Here is a 19,719-nt window from a genome sequence, read left to right on the forward strand (position 1 = left end):
CTGTTTTTAGCGGTAGACAGTATTTTGTTTCCTCCGCATATGAACGTGAAGTAGTGATTGAGGCTACGTTTAGACGAGCGTTTTGGGATGGAAGTCTGAACAGAAACCGCAATCACTTTTAATTTTGCGTTTAGACAACCGTTTTGGGGTGGAATTCTAACGACGGAGCCCTGCTGTCACACGATTGGCGCATATGTCACATGACGTGCTGTGAAGACCCGCCCTACTCTGCCTCTGATTCGCAGACTGTGGATGGGGAATGTGATTTGACCAAAGCAGAGTCACTCACAGACAGAGGGACCAGTCACGCCGCGGGACACATTATTGTGTAACCCTTTCACTGCCACACGACGTCACTTGCAAATAAGAAAAACAGCTCAAAATGTATTTTTGACTGTCGAAAACGAAATAAAATACTGCATTCCGCCTGCATTATGAATTTATGATGAGATAGTAACGAAATAGTAACGCACAGCCACTTGGACAAGTAACTGCAATCAGATTACTGGCTTTTAAAGATTAACGCGTTAGATTACTATTTTCGGGGAAAAGTAATCAGATTACAATAACGCGTTACTTAGTAACGCGTTACTGGCATCACTGGTCAGAAGGACCGTGCTGTGTGTACTTTATGTTTAGAAAATGTAGTTTGCCGAACGTCGGGTGTGAAACGCCATTTTGAGATGAAGCATCAAAAAAGTTTCAAAGATCAGGCGGATAAGGCAGAATCGATTAAACGTGCCGTGGCCAGGTATGGAAAGCAAGCCAGCACCCTCAAAGTGTTCACAACTGCTAAAAACCATGCAACTGAAGCAAGCTATCGCATTGCTCATTGCATTGCGAAATGTGGAAAGCCATTCACTGATGGCGAGTATATCAAGGAGGCTTTTCTCTGTAGCTCAGATGTTTTGTTTGAAGGCTTGCCAAACAAAGAGACAATCAAATCAAGGATAAAAGATATCCCCATGTCAGCTCGAAGTGTCGAGCGACGCATCAACGAAATGTCAGAAAATATCAGAGAACAGCAAACAGCTGGATTAAAAGATGCTCCGGTGTGCAGCTTAAAGTGAAATACATTGATACATCATTAACACTTTGACTGCCACTCACGGCTTTTCTCGGATTTACAATAGTTACGTTGAAAGCCACTCACGAGATTTCTCGGATTTTTTTTTTTTTAGCGATCTGAAATCATATTGCATCACGCGAGCCTACCCTAGCCTACCCAAAGGCCGCCGGCGATCAGATGTGAAAAAAGCGCCCCCTATCGTCTCCCAGATGACATCAGGGATTTTGGAATGGACTCAATGAAAATGGATGGGGGGAAAAAATTATTCCAGTCCACATTTTCCAGTCCACTGATGCAGCCGGGGTTACCAGAGTTCATTCTGGAGACTCTGAGCCGCGGCAAGCATGATATCTACTGTATACATGTTAGATCTATACACTTATCGATTTTTTCGAATGGTGATCAGGAATTGGAATATACCAGTTGGATACCATCTGATGTCAGGTAAGGAATCTATGTTATCAGTGTTAGGATAATCAGACTCGTTTTGATGAAGATATACGCTTTTTTCTGATATGTGCTCCAGCGGTTTCACTGTAAAATCCATGAGGAAATGAAAACGGCTATTATCAGCACGCGCCACGAATGTGCGTGCGTGTACGTATAATATTGATCATCTAGCGTTTATTTGAAAACGATTCATAAATAGGCAGACAAATATCAACGTTCTGGAATATTCCAGTAAAAGACGATTATCACAGAATGGGCTGTTTTTTACCTCAAAACGGGTGCTTTTCAAAATGCTCTCAAACGGAAATGAAGCGATAAAAAAACAATCTGCCTTGACAGCACTGACTGGAAAATGATTCTTTGATAAGCGACGGGCAGATTAGACACATAGCCATAATTTAAAACATAGATTAGGCGATATTAACGTTAACATTAGCGCCGATGGTGGCATTCAAGCACTAAGTCGTGCGCCCCCTCCACTGGTGGCACTGAAAGTGTTAAGTAACATTTTCAGAGCCTTATAACAAAAACATTATTACGGTCACCATTGTGACCAGTGGGATTAATCAACAAATTGTATTCTTTATTTTTCTATTTCATTTTAACATTGCACATGTTAAAAGGGAGAGGGCAACGCCATTTCTTTTTACTCAAAATGTGAGTATTACCAAGTCAACTTGTGTTCTTAAAACAATGACAATAAACATAGTTGTATTATGTTGAAATAATGTGGTTGTGTACTTATTTTTCTGTTAATTTATTATGGATTGAAAACTGAAAACCTTAATGCACAGTAACTGAACTCAATCTTTTTAAGTTCTGGTAACTTATTGTTTTTTTTTACAGTGTAGTCTTGCGATCAATCAAAACTTCTTTACACGTTATACCTCACATTCACCCATTCATTCACACATTGTGGTGTTCTCCATTAGGCCTGTAGGTGGAGCTACGACACAGCATTGATTGATTGATTGATTGAAAACGTTATTAACAGATTGCGGAATGGGTACAGTACAGTACAGCTCAATACATACAATTGTTAAGGGGATGCAGACCAGAGAAAGACTTTCGTCGTGTTTAATGTACAGTACAGCACACGTACAGTACACACACTGATGGTGGAGGCAGCCCACGTGGCATTTTGGATGTGAGTGAAATGGTCGCACTGTATGCAGCTGTTTGTCTGCACCCCCCCCCCCCCCCCCCCCCCCCCCCCAACTCAGATTTAGGGTTGATACAACCATCATAATAATATTGTTAATAATGATGTAATAATGTAAAAATGATCATTAAAAATACCTGATTATGAGAAAAAATTATTACGATGCATGGAATATTGTTGATATGGCACACTAGTTACAACTATATTTCAAACTGGCACTTCATGTCAAAAAGGTTGCTGACCCCTGGTATACAGGGTCCTTTCAGCACAGAGTGTCAGCTGGCACTGTCAGAGGTGCTGCTGTTTTTTTGTTCCTGTTGTTGTATTGTATGAGTGCAACTGTTCTATGCTTTCTTATTCATTATTTGTTTCAAGATAAAAATTTGACTCCAGTAGTATCAGTTAGAATTGTTGTTTTAACAGTAGAATGTATGGCCCATCCACCACAGCTTGCTCCCAACGCTAACATTTGTGAATATTTTTCATTGCCCTTGCTGAGCAGCCTGTCGACCTTCCTCTGATATGATAAACTCATATTTCAGATGATGTCCAACCCAACAGGGATGGCCATCCGCCCATCCACCACCCAACCTTATCACATACAAACAAACACACACACACTCCCTTTAACCCGTCTTGTACAAACCTCAGCTCTTGTAAACAGAGCCTGGCTGTTCCATCATGTGCTTTTACTACGTGGTCTGCTAAAAGCAGATAGGACTCCCCACACTCCCTCTCCCCACGTGGGTTTTTATTGAGATGCCACCAACACCCTACGTTAACTCCATCAAACATGATCCGCTCAGGCAAGGTCAGCAGCTTCTCCAGGTCCACCTATCTGCCTTCCATCAGCAGAAAAAAGACGACAACCCACGCAATCATCGGTGGCATCCGCTGTTCAGACAGATGGCTTTTGCGCACCGAAAGAGATGCATGACAGTGTGTCACGACGCAAGCGGTTTTACTGTGTGACGGGGGCGCGCGCGGAACGCGTGTGAGATTGGCGCCCGGGAGACGAGGTCACCACCCCGGCTCTGAAGCACTTCAAGGAGATGTCCATAGTGACGCTTGAGGCAGAGTGGTGGAGTAGTGGAGGGAGAGTGGGGAGCAGGTTACACCAACAGGTAAATACATTCAGCATATCCTCCCTTCTTGCCAGGCTCCAGACAAATAGAATAGGTCACAGTGTTTCCCACAGGATTTTGTGAGACTGTGGTGGGTGAATCTTGGCCCTTCTAGGGCAGTCTGGGGGCATGCCCCCCTGGAACTTTTTTTGGTACATTTGAAAGTTAAATGCATCAATCTGGTGCACTTTGAGAGCAAAACACAAAATTGACTAGACTAGTGCTTCCCAATCCTCTCCTCGAAGCACCCCAGCCATTCAATGTATTTGTTAAATTCCACCACCAGCACACCTGATTCAACTTAACAAGCCCTTTATTAGTTGAATCAGGTGTGCTGGTGGTGGAATTTAACAAATACATGGAACGGCTGGGGTGTCTCGAGGAGAGGTTTGGGAACCACTGGACTAGAGCATACATTTGAGCCATCAAAGAAATGAAGCAAAAGTGGTTACCTGTGTTGAACTGGTTTATTTTTTTAGAAAATAAAAGAATATACTGGATTACTATTACGACTACTACCACTGCCAATACTACTGATACATCCCTATTGGCAAACTTTATATTTAAAAAATATAGTTTAAAAAAAAATATATATATATATATATTATATATATTTTTTTGGTTCATTATACAACTGTGGCGGGCTGCCACAGTCTAGGTAATTAATGGGAAACACTGGGTCAAAACTACTATTTAGTACAATCAACGTAAAGTCTGAATCTCTTGACTTCCAAACCAAGATGGACTTAGGTATGATGAGCGAGAAAGGTGCAAATAATTTGAAATTAAATGTATTCTATGTGGTTGTACTGGGAAGCTGTACATGTGTGTGAATGCCTGTGACTACATCATTGTGTGGCAGAGAGGAGTACATCTTCCCTGCTTCATCAAGTCAAACCAACAACGAACAAAAGAAAAGGAATGAGCGCATGCTCGGCATGTCCGTGGTAGGGTTGGCATGTCAGTGGTAGGGTTGGCATGTCCCTGGTAGGGTTGCCATGTCCCTGGTAGGGTTGCCATGTCCCTGGTAGGGTTGCCATTTACCATGACTAATACACTCATGACAACACCGGTATTACCGGTGACACCTCAATATCTGTAGTGCTTACTTTGATATTTGACGTTATGCAGCTACATTGGTCCACTATGTCTGTCCGTCTACATCTGTTAAATGTTCAATGATTAGTATCCATTTGTTGGACAGACAGAGTTGACGTTCAAATAAAAAAAATAAACCAACGGACCGCAATACCTTCCGTCACTTTTCTATCTGTTCATTGACGGATCGGACGGACCAATGTAGCTGCAGCCTTATTTTGCGCATCACGCAAACATACGTTTGCTGGTCTGGACTGCTCCTCTTTTCCTCTCCAGTCAAGCTTTCGCTCCTGCTGGGTTTAATCCAAAGTATTTTTGAATCCTCCGCTATCATTGTGTAACATGTCGTGTTGCCTCTAGAGCCTTCTTTCTCTCCTTCATGTGAAGTTAAAATGAAGGGAACGTGAAACCTAAAAATAGCTGCTGTCTGCATGTTCAGTTTATAATGTTGTCTGATTTACACACTTGATAACACGTTTAGCACCCTTGGTCGCACTACTGAAAGAGTAAAGGAAAGAAGGATAATAGTGAGGTTTATGAAGTACCTAGAAAGAACAGAAGGGAGCGGGGAATGTGTGTGCGTGTTTGTGTGTGCGCTGCCCTCACTCATTGTATCGGTATCACCGACTACCAGGGCAAGCCTAGTCCCTATGAGGCCTTGTGTTCAGGCCCCAGCATCACAGTGGCCAGGTGGTCGGAGAGACTGTCCCGTAATCAGAAGGTCACAGGTTAGATCCCCTGCGGGTCAACAGCCGATGTGTCCATCCCTCATGCAGTGTCCTTGAGCATAGACGCTAACCCACTGCCTGCTCCAGGGACCCGCAAACAGCTGACCCTGCACTCCTGGCCCTCTGGTGAAACAGCTACATATATTAAGCCTGTGTCACAGACAAATGTTAAAATGATGACTCTATTCACACGTGATTACACCAAATTAAGTGATGTGTGTGTGTGTGTGACACTGTGTGTAATTTGGTGACTGAGTGCTCCAAATTCCTAGTTGTTGAAATGGCCTTTTACTGTAGATGCATACAGCTCAACGTGATAAAACTGTTAAAATCAATAGGAGCCCAGCCTCTCGACAGTGTGTGTGCATATATTCACGTGTCGTGTTTCAAAGCTTGCGTCCGGAATTTCAACACATTTCAGCATTGTGAACTTTTTCCTTTAATGATGTCCATTCCCGCGGGGTAGGAATAAACGAGGTTCTACTGACAGTGCTGTCTATAAAAATACCTAATTGGTCGGCACTGTTGAAAGGAAACTGTCTGTGCTTATATATTGAAGAGCGTCGAGCAGCCAGTGGTCCGCCCATGATAAAAGCTGCTACATTCTCAGTCAAAGTGTTTTATGGCATTGTTCCACCGAACCCCTAATTCAATCCATCATTCTAGCAGAGGGTCTGTCAGTCATTTTATCGAGGGGAGGGGGGTTGGGGACTATTTCTGTTGTGACGATTGGCAAGACAAGGTCATGTGACTAGGTAGCGCCCCCTCCGTTTGATTGGCTGGGATCAGAGCCGGGTTCAGTTCACTTTGAAATAAATCAATTCTAAGTATAAATTATGACGACACTTCACTTCACAAGTGATGGAGTGTTCATTCTCAATTTTTCTATAGGGTAAAAATTTCAGCGCAAAGAATAAGTTAGAGGAAAGGACGACTTTCTGAATTGATTGATGGAAAATGGATTGAAGGTATTGCAGGCTTGAATGGTTGAATTTAATATTATCTAAGAAAAAGCACATTGCAGGTCTACAGTTTAAAGTACTGAGTCACGGGAGTAGGCTTATCATACTTTGAATGTCTTCCTGAGACCAGACCGATGGTGTATCTGAAACAAAATGTACTGTGTACAGTATGTCACTAAGAATGAGTTTGTATGTGAAAAGCTACCTGATGTATGATGATCGTGTGGGCATCTTGCAATAATACACACACACACACACACACACACACACACACACACACACACACACACACACACACACACACACACACACACACACACACACACACACACACACACACATCACACTAACAATCGGAACACCTCCCTGTTCAATTACTGTATAACATGAAATACCATAATCACCATCCAAATAAAACGTAGCGCTACATGGCCTGCAGTCAGTTCGTTAAGCATTTGTCGTCCTTTCTAAAGAGAAGCTGCTAGAGAGTAATTTTTTTTCTTTTTTTTTACCTCCTGCTGGTTCCTCAGCAGTTAAGAAATTATCCCGGTGTGATAGCGAAGTGATGATAGCAAAGCGTTATACTGTAATTATGCTAATACCCCCTCCCTCCCTTCCTCCCTCTTCCTCGCTTCACAGCAGTGAAAGCAGTCTCTCTCGCTTGCGGTTGCGGCCTTGTGTTATCAGACAGGAGAGAGAGAGATAGAGAGAGAGAGTGAAGAATGAAACGCTCACCCGTTCCATTCTCCAGAGGGAGTCTATGAGGCGGAGCGATGGGAGAAAAAACTTTGAAACTTGGCCTGACCCCATGACACGCAAAATATCCGACATTCACCAGGGACGATTTAATTTTTTTTGCCAACGAGTATAAAGCATTCTCACCGCTCAGTCATCCACACAGGCACGCACATCTAGTTGTAGTTTCTTATCCTTTGAAAGAACGACCGGTATGGGGGGTACTGTGGGTACTTTTCCAGAGCCAGTCTGTCAGAAAAGGTGGCCTGCCGGAGGGAGACGAGGCATGGGTGTTTTACTTGTCGGAGACACTTGTTTCAACACGTTTGGAATGGCACGAAACGATGACGGAACTCGTTTTTTCTCTCTCTCTCTCTCTCTCTCTATCTTGCTCTCTATCTCTCTCTAACTCTCTTTCTCTCTATCTCTCTCTTTCTAATTCTTTGCATTCCTTTCTTTTTCAAGTCCAACTGAAACAAGATCTAGATAACTAAGGCAGCAGTGTCCATCGGAGACTGGCTTCCTTTTCTCATTAGTTTCAGTGGAGGTGATGCAGTCCCGGCACTGGCTGAGAGCTGAGCATGTTTTTAGTGCTTGAAGGTGAAAATATTTATATCTTTTAAGTGTCACTCTTCCATTATGAGTCGGCTAAAAACGACAGCAGCAATGACAGAGGCAATGGTAGCATCAACAACAGCAGCAACGGCAGCAGACAGCAGCAACGACAGCAGACAGCAGCAACAATAGCATCAACAACAGCATCAACAACAGCAGACACAGCAATGATAGCATCAACGACAGCAGACATCAGCAGCAACGACAGCAGCAACAACAACAGCAGCAATGACAGCAGCAATGATAGTAGCAACGACAGCAGAAACGACAGCAGCAACGACAGCAGCAATGACATCAGCAACGACAACAGCAACAACAGCAGCAACAACAGCAGCAACGACTAGCAACCGTGATGCACTTCGCTCACAAAAGTGTTTTTATGTGTAAACTCCTCCTTTGTTCAGAGCTCAGACTTCTTCTGGTTCATCACCCTCTCTCTGAGAACCTCTTTAGATTGAAAAATAGTGTTCACTTTAGACTTCTTATTTAAATAAGGCATGGTGATTTGATTGGTTGGCACGGAATGCAGCATTGTGTGAACTTATGAAGATACATCCATGCACTCTATCTCTCTCTCTCTCTCTCTCTCTCTCTCTCTTTTTCTCTTTCTCTTTCTCTTTCTCTTTCTCTTTCTCTTTCTCTTTCTCTTTCTCTTTCTCTTTCTCTTTCTCTCTCTCTCTCTCGCTCTCGCTCTCGCTCTCGCTCTCGCTCTCGCTCTCGCTCTCTCTCTCTCTCTCTCTTTCTCTCCTTCACTCCCAGGTTCTCTGACTTCCTAACAGCTCCATGTTGGATGCTCATGTCCTCATGTGCGTTGTGTCTCCTCAGCTCGGCATCCCTCTCCCAGACCTTGGCCCTGCGCAGCAGTCTGGAGCTGAAGCTGACCAATCACAGAGCGCTGGCCGTCGTCCTCCAGCTGGAGTACGTCTTCTCTGCTCCAGTTGGTCGAGACACCACGGTAAGATCTGTAATGTACTCACACACACACAAGTTGGCTGAGACACCACACTAAGTAGATGACACATACCGTACACAGAGAGTTGGATGAAACTACTCACACAAGACACACACGCGTACTACATGCATTCTCTCTCTCTCTCTCTCTCTCTCTCTCTCTCTCTCTCTCTCTCTCTCTCTCTCTCTCTCTCTCTCTGTGTGTTTATGAAAAACACATTCATAAAATCTTTCTTTATTTATTTTTTGCCTTTATTTACCCAGGGTAGGTTCACTGAGCACGGATGCTCTCTTTCAGCAACACCCTGCTTCATATTCACACAGTTCGATTCACTCCTGGGAGCTGCCCAGTAGGTACAACCACAGCCTTGCTCAAGGGCACTTCAGTGGTTGCTGGTTGTAACTGAGGGGTACAATTCCCTGACTGTATTGATAAGTATGGTATTATTAAACCACTACCGCTTGTACTTTAACTTCTGGCCATCCAGTACATGATATAGATATGATGAACACTTTCCCACCTGATGAAACGAAGTCCACACAAATGTATAAATCGAATATTTTATATAGCAAAGGGTATATACAACGTTCACTTAATGACATTTATGATTTGAAATGCACTTGTAAGGCAAATGAGTATTCGTAGGTAAATCAACATTGAATGTCCAATCTCTGGTTACGCAGGGAGCAAGTATACAACCTGGTTCTTTAGGGAACTATAGCGATGGTACTTAAATGATTATAGCTGGATACACTAAAGGGGGGGGGGGGGGGTCCCGCTGGTTGTAAGACAGTAGGGGGGGTTAGGAGAGCCGCTGGCGGTATCCCATCTGGCCGACGATTTCTTGGGAGAATTCAGAGTGCTGAACACGGTGCCCACAGAACCTCGGTCCGCAGATGAATACAGCTGGGCCCTCTGGTGGACGGTAGCTGCCAGTCCACAACGAAGAGACGTGAGGCGACCTCACTCGGGGTAGAGCGCCGTCTCACCTGGACTCCTCTCCGGGGGGTAGTTCCAACACTCAGCAGTGTTGGCCGTTATCCATGGAATAATCAAAGCACCCAAAGCATGTAGATAATCCAAGCCGTGGAAGGCTCGCCGTCGTCCGGGTAAAGTAATCCAATGTACAGGTCCACTCGTCCTGGCCCGGAGCTCCTCGGATGCAAGCACCACACGTGGTCTGCCCAGCCTGGTTGAGACTCCAGATAACGTCAGGAACGATGGGGGTACTGCTCACTTTATAACTCTAACCGAACGATGCACCATACATAATAGACTATTATTAACTTAATAGAAATACGTCCCACTCGACGGTATAGTGCCAAACTATGACAATTCAACTATTAATCCACACGATGTCTCAATGCCTATTCTGAGGCCAAGTAGGCCTTACTGCATCACACGTGCGTCGTGGGTGAGGCTTCGCGTCTGTTACTAGGTTGGAGGGTAAAGGACTAATGGACTAAAAGAAAGTTCTACTTTACTTGCGCCATATATATATGCGCTGTGAACAAATAGTACCATTCGTATTTCGCCAGACGTATTCCTACGCGGAACCGGGCTTGTAACGACATGTTTGTCGGCACGATTGAACTTGAACCAAGGGGCATGGCTGCTGGCGCCAGGTTCTCGTCCAATGGTAGAATGAAACTATTATGGGCTGTTAGTACACTAAAGGGATATTCAGTGCATATTGTACAAGGAATATACAGGGGATATCAAACGATATACAAATACTATTAAATATATATCCATAAATAAATATATATATTCGGTTTAATCTGATCCTTCACAACACTGGTATTGAGGGATGGGAGAGAGCTATTTATTCACCTCCTCCTGACCAGATTTGTCCTGCCGGTCCGGGGGATCAAACCGGTGACCTTCCGACCACAAACACGCTTCTCTAACCTTCAGGCCACCGCTGCCCCTTATTTCCAACATGTGTTTTGAGACACTTGAAAAGAAATCTTCATAGCTGTTTGCAGACTCTTCTGTGTTGTTTCTTCATCTGTGTGTGTCGCTCCTGCACCTGATAAAGATGGACGTATGGTGCTTCGTCCCCGGTTACTTTGAAAACATGAAACATGACTCCCTGTGTGCTTACTGTATATTATCATTCTGTGTGTAATTGTCATGGCAATACATGAACCCTTTTCATTTGCACAATACCGTCATAGAAGCTACATGTGATGGTGTGTGATAACTGTTAAGTTAAGTAGTACCTTTATTAATCCCCTTGGGGAGATTCGTCCTCTGCATTTGACCCATCCTAACTATTGAGGAGCAGTGAGGTAGCCACACAGTGTGGCACCGGGGACCAATTCCAGTTATAACGCCAGTACATTGGTCAAGGGCAGTGGCAGGAAACCTAGCATGCATGTCTTTTATGGTGTGGGAGGAAACCGGAGTACCAGGAGGTATGCCACACAAACTCCACACAGAAAGGTCCCCTGCTGGGGTTTGAACCCAGGGCCTTCTTGCTGTGAGGCAAAAGTGTTCATACCTGTATATATATATATATATATATATATATATTTTTTTTTTTTTGGTATAACATACCTGTTCAGTATGTGTTCAAGCACACATGGAATCTTTGTAAATTACATGACACTCGTTCCAAAAAGTTATCGGAAACGTACATCATGTGATTACAAGAGGTGGAACACATTATTTTCCCCACTTGTGAAGTTCATGTACTGTAAGAGCAGTCCGTGCGTGAAATACAATTACAATTCAGAGATACCGAAAGTAGAGTCTGTTCCATACTTTGTTGCTGGCAGTAATACAGTAGTTGACATGAAATAGTATAGGTGGACATTCAAGTCAAGTACATCTATGGATGTCATGTAACATTATGCACTCCAGAGTCTCCTCCCTTTAACTCCATGGTCCAAGTGAACGCATATTGGCCAGCTTTAATTACATCATTCCTGACTTGGCTTAAAGGTATGCAATGTATAATTTTTTTTACCACTAGCTGATGAAAGTGGCACTATCGAGCATGGTAGGAGAAAAGGGGTCCCTAAAATCTGCACGCTATGATCATGGGGGTGATGTACCTTTGTAAACAAAAAGAGAGGCGTGGAGACATGTACACACACCCTTGTGCTTCAAATTGATTGGTCTTAAGAAAGGACGTTGTTGTGAAGGGCCAGATTAAAGCTGAGAATCTACATTTATTGTTTTATATACATTGTATATTATTTATATATACACGGTATATCCCTTTACCTGCGTTCGAACCATAGTAATATTCGCTCTCCTTATTGGATAGCGCCCTAGGCGCCAGCCCGCAAGCCCTCAACGTCAGGTTCAAAGACAAGCTCAGGCATGTCGTAACATGCCCGGAGACAGCGTATTGATTCCAGACAAGAACTGAGGTTTGGGACTAGATAATCACTTAAGTATATATACGGCGCAGGTGCGCACAGCAGCAGTTCGTCTAAAGTCTGTCTGTGTTCGGTAACAGTGAAGTGAGCAACCTTGCGTTGAGAACACGTGCGAATAGAATAGTAAAGTGTCAGAGTTTAATGCAGTAACGTCAAGTTCGACCTAGTTTAATGTGAAGTAAATAGTCGTTCATTTATTGTATATCGTGCAACCCAGTTCGTTCGTGTGTAGCATTATCTAGCGGTTCGTTCGTGTTAGCTAGTGAACCTTAGCCAGGGTGCGTGGCCTAAATACGTCGCCAGCACCCGAGGAGGCCTAGTCGGAGAACCGTTGGACATGTGCACAGGAGAACCAGCGGCGGCGATTGCAGAACCATTACTGGTTGGATTATATTGATTTGGAACGTGTTACCCGGAGAAGAGCCTCGTTGATTTCCACTATCGTTTGGGATTTAACCTCGTGAGGATTACACTCGGGCTGGCCTCATGGACAGAGGCTGGCTAGCTATCATCGTTTGCTATCGAGCATTTGGATTACAGTTATTGCTTTTGCTGCTGATCGTTGGATTTACAAGGACTGGCTTCTGTACGTGGAGTCCCTTTATTCTTCATTGAATCAGACTGAGTATCCGAACATTCCTCTATCCTCTAGACCTTACAACTCTGAGAGGAACCCAGTGTCTCCAGGCGGTACCAGCGTTGCCTTCTATAATTGCTATTATACGCCAGGTGGCGTCAACCTAGACCCATCGTAGGAATCCTGCTATTCCCAGTGACTCATGCTACTGACTGACTTTATGCATATTCTTCGCCATACAAGCGCGACCCTAATTCTCATTCTGTAACCTAATGTTGCATAATAATAAAATACCCTCAAATACTATTTCTTTGTCAATGCCGTGTTATTATGAGTGTTCACCATCTATATTCGATGTACTGTCTGGCCAGTAATTAAAGTACATACCTAGCAGTGGTTTAATCTATCACAATCTTTAATACAGTCAGGGTTTTGTAACCCCTCAGTTACAGACGGTGCAAATATTATATGAGGTAGGACATTTATTCAGCTTGTCGGTTATAACAATAGAAAACGGTTTGTTTGGGTGGAAATGTGAATATGAACAAAATGTTTGTTTGAGTTGTTTACATGAAATAATCTGTTGGATCCCTTTAAGGCTTCCTTTACAGAGGGGCCAGTCAGATGTGGTGGGTTGGTGTCTCCATGTTTAGCTTGCTCAACACGCCATGCTGCAGATTCAGGATGAATGAAACCGTATATAAGGTCAAGCCCTTAATGACCCTAGTCAGTACCCCAATGACTCTAGAGCTGACTGACAACAACACACAGACACGGATTTCCCTCCCATTTTAAACATTCTGAGCTACCAAAAGGCTTTTTCATCAAGGGGGGCGCCCGTTATCTATCAAAGGTCATCATTACTTAGGAGAGAGATGGCTTTTTAGTAAAGAGCAATTGTGAGAGGAAGAGAGCATTTTCAAAGGCAGCTCCGCTCCACTCACAGCCGCTGATGGTGCAGCTGAAGGCACAAAGATCCAGAAGTCATTAAGTGTGTGGGTGTTTCCTTCAGCACTTAATGAATGCCAGGAATGGACCTTCCTTCTATACGTGTGTGTGTGTGTGTGTGTGTGTGTGTGTGTGTGTGTGTGTGTGTGTGTGTCCGTGTGTGTGTGTGTGTGTCCGTGTGTGTGTGTGTGTCTGTGTGTGTGTCTTGGCCCACACACAAGCACGGGTCAATGGATTACCAATTAAGAGCAGCAGGGGAAAAAACAACCAGCCACTCAAGTCAACCGAGTGCGGTGGCTCATTTGCACATTTTGCATTCACTCGCCTATTCCGACATACTGAACTGCTCGACAATCACACTGGTATTGTAAATGTAAACAGTTCTCTTCATAACCCCTTCTTTCTCAACGGACCATGGGGTCGAAGCGATTGAGGATTAATCCACATTGTCCGGAAGGTGCGATGGAAATTGCCAATAGAGATGATGAACTGGATTAGATGTGTCTAGATGACCTGCTTTCCATATTCACAAGAGCACCTCCTTCATTCACGTCACGTCCGCCAGTTCAGGGGCTATATTCTCGTTGTTCACATCAGTTGTGTTTCATCCAATTTGTGCAGGTAATTTTGTGCCAGAATGCACACACACTACATGAGGGAACTAGGTTATTATGAAGCGTGAACGACCACTGTGAGATCAATCTGGAAACGTGCAAACGTGTAACCACTCATTTAGAGCACCGTGCCAACATGTACCCACTCATTTAGAGCGCTGTGCCAACATGTACCCACTCATTTAGAGCACCGTGCCAACATGTACCCACTCATTTAGAGCACCGTGCCAACATGTACCCACTCATTTAGAGCACCGTGCCAACATGTACCCACTCATTTAGACCACTGTGCCAACATGTACCCACTCATTCAGAGCACTGTGCCAACATGTACCCACTCATTTAGAGCAACATGTACCCACTCATTTAGACCACTGTGCCAACATGTACCCACTCATTCAGAGCACTGTGCCAACATGTACCCACTCATTCAGAGCACTGTGCCAACATGTACCCACTCATTTAGAGCAACATGTACCCACTCATTTAGAGCAACATGGCAACATGTACCCGCTCAGTTAGAGCACCGTGCCAACGCATACCCGCTCATTTAAAGCACCGTTCCAATGCCATACCCGCTCTTTTAGAGTGCTCAATTGTCATATCATACGGTGTGATTAGGAATCAATTCCTTCCTATATCATTTTGAGACCTGTGCACACCTAGAGGCATCTCACCAGAGAGGTCAGAGCGTGGGGTCAGCCATTTGCGGCGCACCTGGAGCAGGTAAGGGTTCGGTGTCTTGCTTACGGACACTGTGACAGGGACGTGCACACAGGCAGATGAAGAAAACCAAATCTGTGACCTTCCAGATCACCAAGATCATCATGTTATCTTTAAAACCTAAAACCGGGTTTTAAGCCCTCTCTATAGAGTCTGTTTGCTGTATACGTCAGACTCAGTGTGCGCTCACATCAAGTGGGCAAAAGGAATGTAATCCTGGTCAGGACAATGGGGCAGACTACAAGCATTTGTTAGGCATGCTAGCGATCTAAACAATCAATCCATGCCAAATCTAGATATGTAAAAAGTCAAAGACTCTGGGCTAGATCCACAAAGAATGGATTGCACGGAGCAAGTTGCACCCTTACTTACAATTCATTATGAATTGAAAATGGGGGACCCTGATGTAAACAAGACGAAAGTCTTTCTCTGGTCTGCATCCCCTTAACAATTGTGTGTATTGAGCCGTACTGTATTGTACCCATTCTGCAATCTGTTAATACAACTTTCATTCAATCAATCAATCTGCACAGTGATTGATTGAATGAAAATTGTATTAACAGATTTTATGACAGTCAATAACTGTCATAAAACAGTAGATCCGAATATCCAGTGGTGGTCCAGGGATTGTTAGTCCCGTAGCCGCTTTGTCAAACATCAAGCATCTCCAGAAAAATAATTGTCCTCTGTTAGCCATTCAGTTGTCGACATTAAAAGTACATTGTCCCTTTGCCTGAACAATGCACAGTTGTGGTGTCAGCCTTCCTTTTGCTTTGATTAGCAATTGTTGTTAACATTTTTATTTTGTGAAATCATTTACTAATAGATACTCGACAAGATCTCTGTCACCTTCCATTATTATTAACTTGATTGTTCAACTGGCTGCTAGCTAGCTAGAAACTCAGAACGAGGCGATGACGTTGTCACGTTTAGCTTTTAATGTGATTTGATTGGTCTTGAACTTCTGGGGCAGGCTGAAGCCAGTCTCACCTGGAATCCCCAGTTCACCAGGATGATGGGCCGTTAAGACCAACCCCATTGAATTAAGCTAGAATCTTATTGGCTAATTATTTTTTAAGGGAAGCCAGAAATTGCAATCCAAGCCTGGCTTCAATGTCAATCAAAATAATGCTACCAGCTAAATTGTGGATGGGTGAAAAATACAGAAAACCCAAACATTTTTAAATAGGATTAAATAAAAAAAGAAATAAGTCAACCACTGGGTTTATGTATAGTATCCACCAGTATACTAGTATCCACCTTAAAAAAACAAGTCAACCACTGGGTTTATGTATAGTATCCACCAGTATACTAGTATCCACCTTGTTATTTATATAAGGACCACGCCAACATAATTAATTACCGTCTTCTCCAGAGTCAGACAAGAAGATAAATACCTATTTCCTCTCTGAGCGTTCAGTAGAAAGCTATTAATTTGTACTAAGCTAGGCTAGCTTGCAGCCGGATAGCTTTCTACTGAAGTGCATTTCCCATAATCAAGTTTCAAGTTTCAAGTTTCTTTAATAGTTGTCATACAGAAGTACAGAATACTTTTATACAAAATGCTTCTTACTGTTACGCTCCAGAGACTGTGCTAGACAAGATAAGTATCAAATAACATAGTATAGCATGTAAATTAGAAGTAGAAAATGAGGTCACAATGTTCAGTATAGACATATGTACAATGTTCGATGCAGAATAGACGTAACTGAGTTACCATATAATATACAATATACTATGCAGTGTACTAATATACAATACTATATAGTGCAAAGCAGAAATGGGATGAGGTACAATTTAGGTACAATTTACAGTAAGGTGTACGAGTTGTAGTGCAAATCCTTTATCAATAAATATAAAGTGTGGGGAGTGGGTGCTACAGTGTGTTTGTTTAAAGTGAGTGTGTGCGTGTGGATGTGGGTGCTATGTGCGTTTGATGGTTGTTGTGTAGTGTTCATTGTTCGTTGAGCTTTCATTGTTCGTTGAGCAGCCTGATGGCCTGGGGATAGAAGCTTCTTCTGAGTCTTTCTGTGCTCGCTTTGAGACTCCGGTATCGCTTGCCTGACCGCAGCAGTTCAAAGAGGCAGTTGTTCGGGTGGCTGGAGTCCTTAATGATTCTCTTAGCCTTGCCCCTGCACCGCTTGTTGTAAATGTTCTGGAGGGTGGGGAGCCCCCCTCCAATTGTGCGTTCGGCTGAACGTGTCACTCTTTGTAGTCTGCTTCGGTCTTGTGCAGTGCTATTCCCAAACCAGGAGGTGATGTTGCCAGTCAGGATGCTCTCTATTGTACATGAGTAGAAGTTCTTAAGGATCTTCTGACTGACTTGGAACTTCCTTAGGCGCCTGAGGAAGTAGAGGCGTTGTCGTGCCTTCTTCACCACACTGTCAATGTGTGTGGTCCATGTCAAGTCCTCGGATATGTGGGCTCCGAGGTACTTAAAGCTGTTCACTCTCTCAACCGGTGCCCCGTCGATGCTGAGGGGGCTGTAGTCCTTGACCCCCGACCTCCTGAAGTCCACAATCATCTCCTTTGTTTTGCTGACATTCAGGGAGAGGCTGTTTTCCTGGCACCATCCCGCCAGGACCTTGACCTCTTCCAGGTAGGCCCTCTCGTCGTTTGCAGAGATCAGGCCCACCACTACTGTGTCGTGTAATGTTGCCGTGTTCCTGTAAGTACTGTATGAACTTTTTGACTCAAGTTGTGATACATCAACATTTGCTTCCAATAACCCACACCTCATCCCACATACTGTTGCTTTTCCACAATCCGGATGCGCTCACTTTTTGTGGTAATATTAAAAAACATTCATGTGTACATATCTGTGATATGGAATATAAACACTGCATCCGAAATAGGGCCTTAGCTCCAGGATGTGAGCTATTATCCTGTATACTTTGTGCACAGCCCATGTTTGCTCACTTTCTGTGGTAACATTAAATATTCTCTTTAAATTCTATGTGTACGGCAACATCTGTGAGAGGAATATTAAGTTGCATATAAACATATCTTGAATGTGACCATAGCTCCAGGATATGTACTATGATCCTGTATATGCACTCAGTGATCTTCTTCGTCTTCATCTTCAAACACATCAAACTTCATCCACCCTGAGAGTATAAAAATTCTACTATATCCGACAAAACTGTTAAAAGTCTTAACAAGGGGGGGCAGGTGGCGCACGAAGATTACGTTCGTCACCAACACCGGGAGACACTAGGATTCGCCTGTTCGAATCCAGCTCCCGGCGTTGCTATCAGCTTGGCTGGCCTCTCACACTGATACAATTGGCTGTATCAGGGGGTGGGAAAGCTGAAGGGTGGGTCCTGGGCGTTTTGGACAGCGACCCCTACAGTTCGGTCGGGGCGCCTGCTCAGCGAGGGTTGGAACTGAGGAGAGATAGTGTGGCCTCCCACACGCTACACTCTCCCCGGTGAGAACCTGCACGGCCAGGTTGGCCTGCCCCAGGCTGCACATGCGTCGGAGGAAAGCATGTGACAGTCTCCGGTCTCCCGGACCAACAGAAGGGGAAAGTACGCAACAACCAGGAAGGGTGGGATGGGAGAAAAAATCGGGAAAAGGAGGGGAAGAAAGAGAATAATAAAAAAAAAAAAAAAAAGTCTTAACAAGCTGCCATACAGCGGAGATGGTCGATACTGAGTCAATAGGCGTCAATAAACAGACTTTTTTTTTAAGTGCAATTCCTGAAGGGGACACCAAAGACACATTTTTATCAGGGTGTGTTTTGCTGCGATATGTCTCTCTTATCTCGTAATCTCTCTCTCTCTAAAATAACGCATGATTTATATGATTAAATACATGCATGTTGCACCAGACTGGTTCAGCAGCAGGAGACGTTCTGCATCCATAGAAACTGATCTGCAGCCCCCCTTTTGCAGTGGCGTCGTTTTTGTAAAAGCCAAGGTACTGTATGGCAAGGAGGGAGGGTGGCTGTTGCGGCCAGTCGTGGGGGGTGGTGAAGATTTCTTTTTTTAAATCAGTTGTGCAATAGTAAATTTTGGTGAGTTGTTTCTATACAATTCACTTATGGTGATTTCATTGGATGTGCACTGTTAATTAATGCTTGTATATCTAATCTTGTGTTGTCATGTTTGTTTATGTGTTTGTTTAAAAAATAATAAAAAAAATAAATATTATGACAAGTCATAACGAGTCTCGGAACGTGCGCACTGCGTTGTGTGTGTGAGAGAGAGAGAGAGAGACGAGAGAGAGAGAGAGAGAGAGAGAGGAGAGAGAGAGAGAGAGAGAGAGAGAGAGAGAGAGAGAGAGAGAGAGAGAGAGAGAGAGAGAGAGAGAGAGAGAGAGAGAGAGAGAGAGAGAGAGAGAGAGAGAGAGAGAGAGAGAGAGAGAGAGAGAGAGAGAGAGAGAGAGAGAATCTGTCGTGAAGGTGCCTCAGGGGAGGGGGGGGCAGTTACTCAGACCCAAGAGTCTATTGTTATGCAAAGACAGGTAGCCAGGTGGGTACTTGGCGGCTTTGTTGTTTATTCTGAGAAGCCACCTCTGTCTGGCGTTCAACTACAACGCGGCAGCGCGCGTTACAAATGACACGCAA

The 19,719-nt window shown here is 43.9% G+C and overlaps 1 protein-coding gene across 1 annotated transcript in view; it reads left to right on the forward strand.

Moving 5' to 3' along the window:
• nphp4 (nephronophthisis 4) overlaps positions 1–19,719 on the forward strand; it is a gene marked incomplete at both ends in the record, with an annotated part of 904,050 nt that overhangs the window by 361,831 nt on the left and 522,500 nt on the right. Inside the window, one exon of the mRNA XM_084333446.1 lies at positions 8,769–8,898. Within this exon, the coding sequence (XP_084189572.1) occupies positions 8,769–8,898 (130 nt within the window). The remainder of the gene's footprint in view (positions 1–8,768; positions 8,899–19,719) is intronic.

This window comes from Notolepis coatsorum (assembly GCF_963971535.1).
Source record: "Notolepis coatsorum genome assembly, chromosome: 17".
Classification (NCBI taxonomy): domain Eukaryota; kingdom Metazoa; phylum Chordata; class Actinopteri; order Aulopiformes; family Paralepididae; genus Notolepis; species Notolepis coatsorum.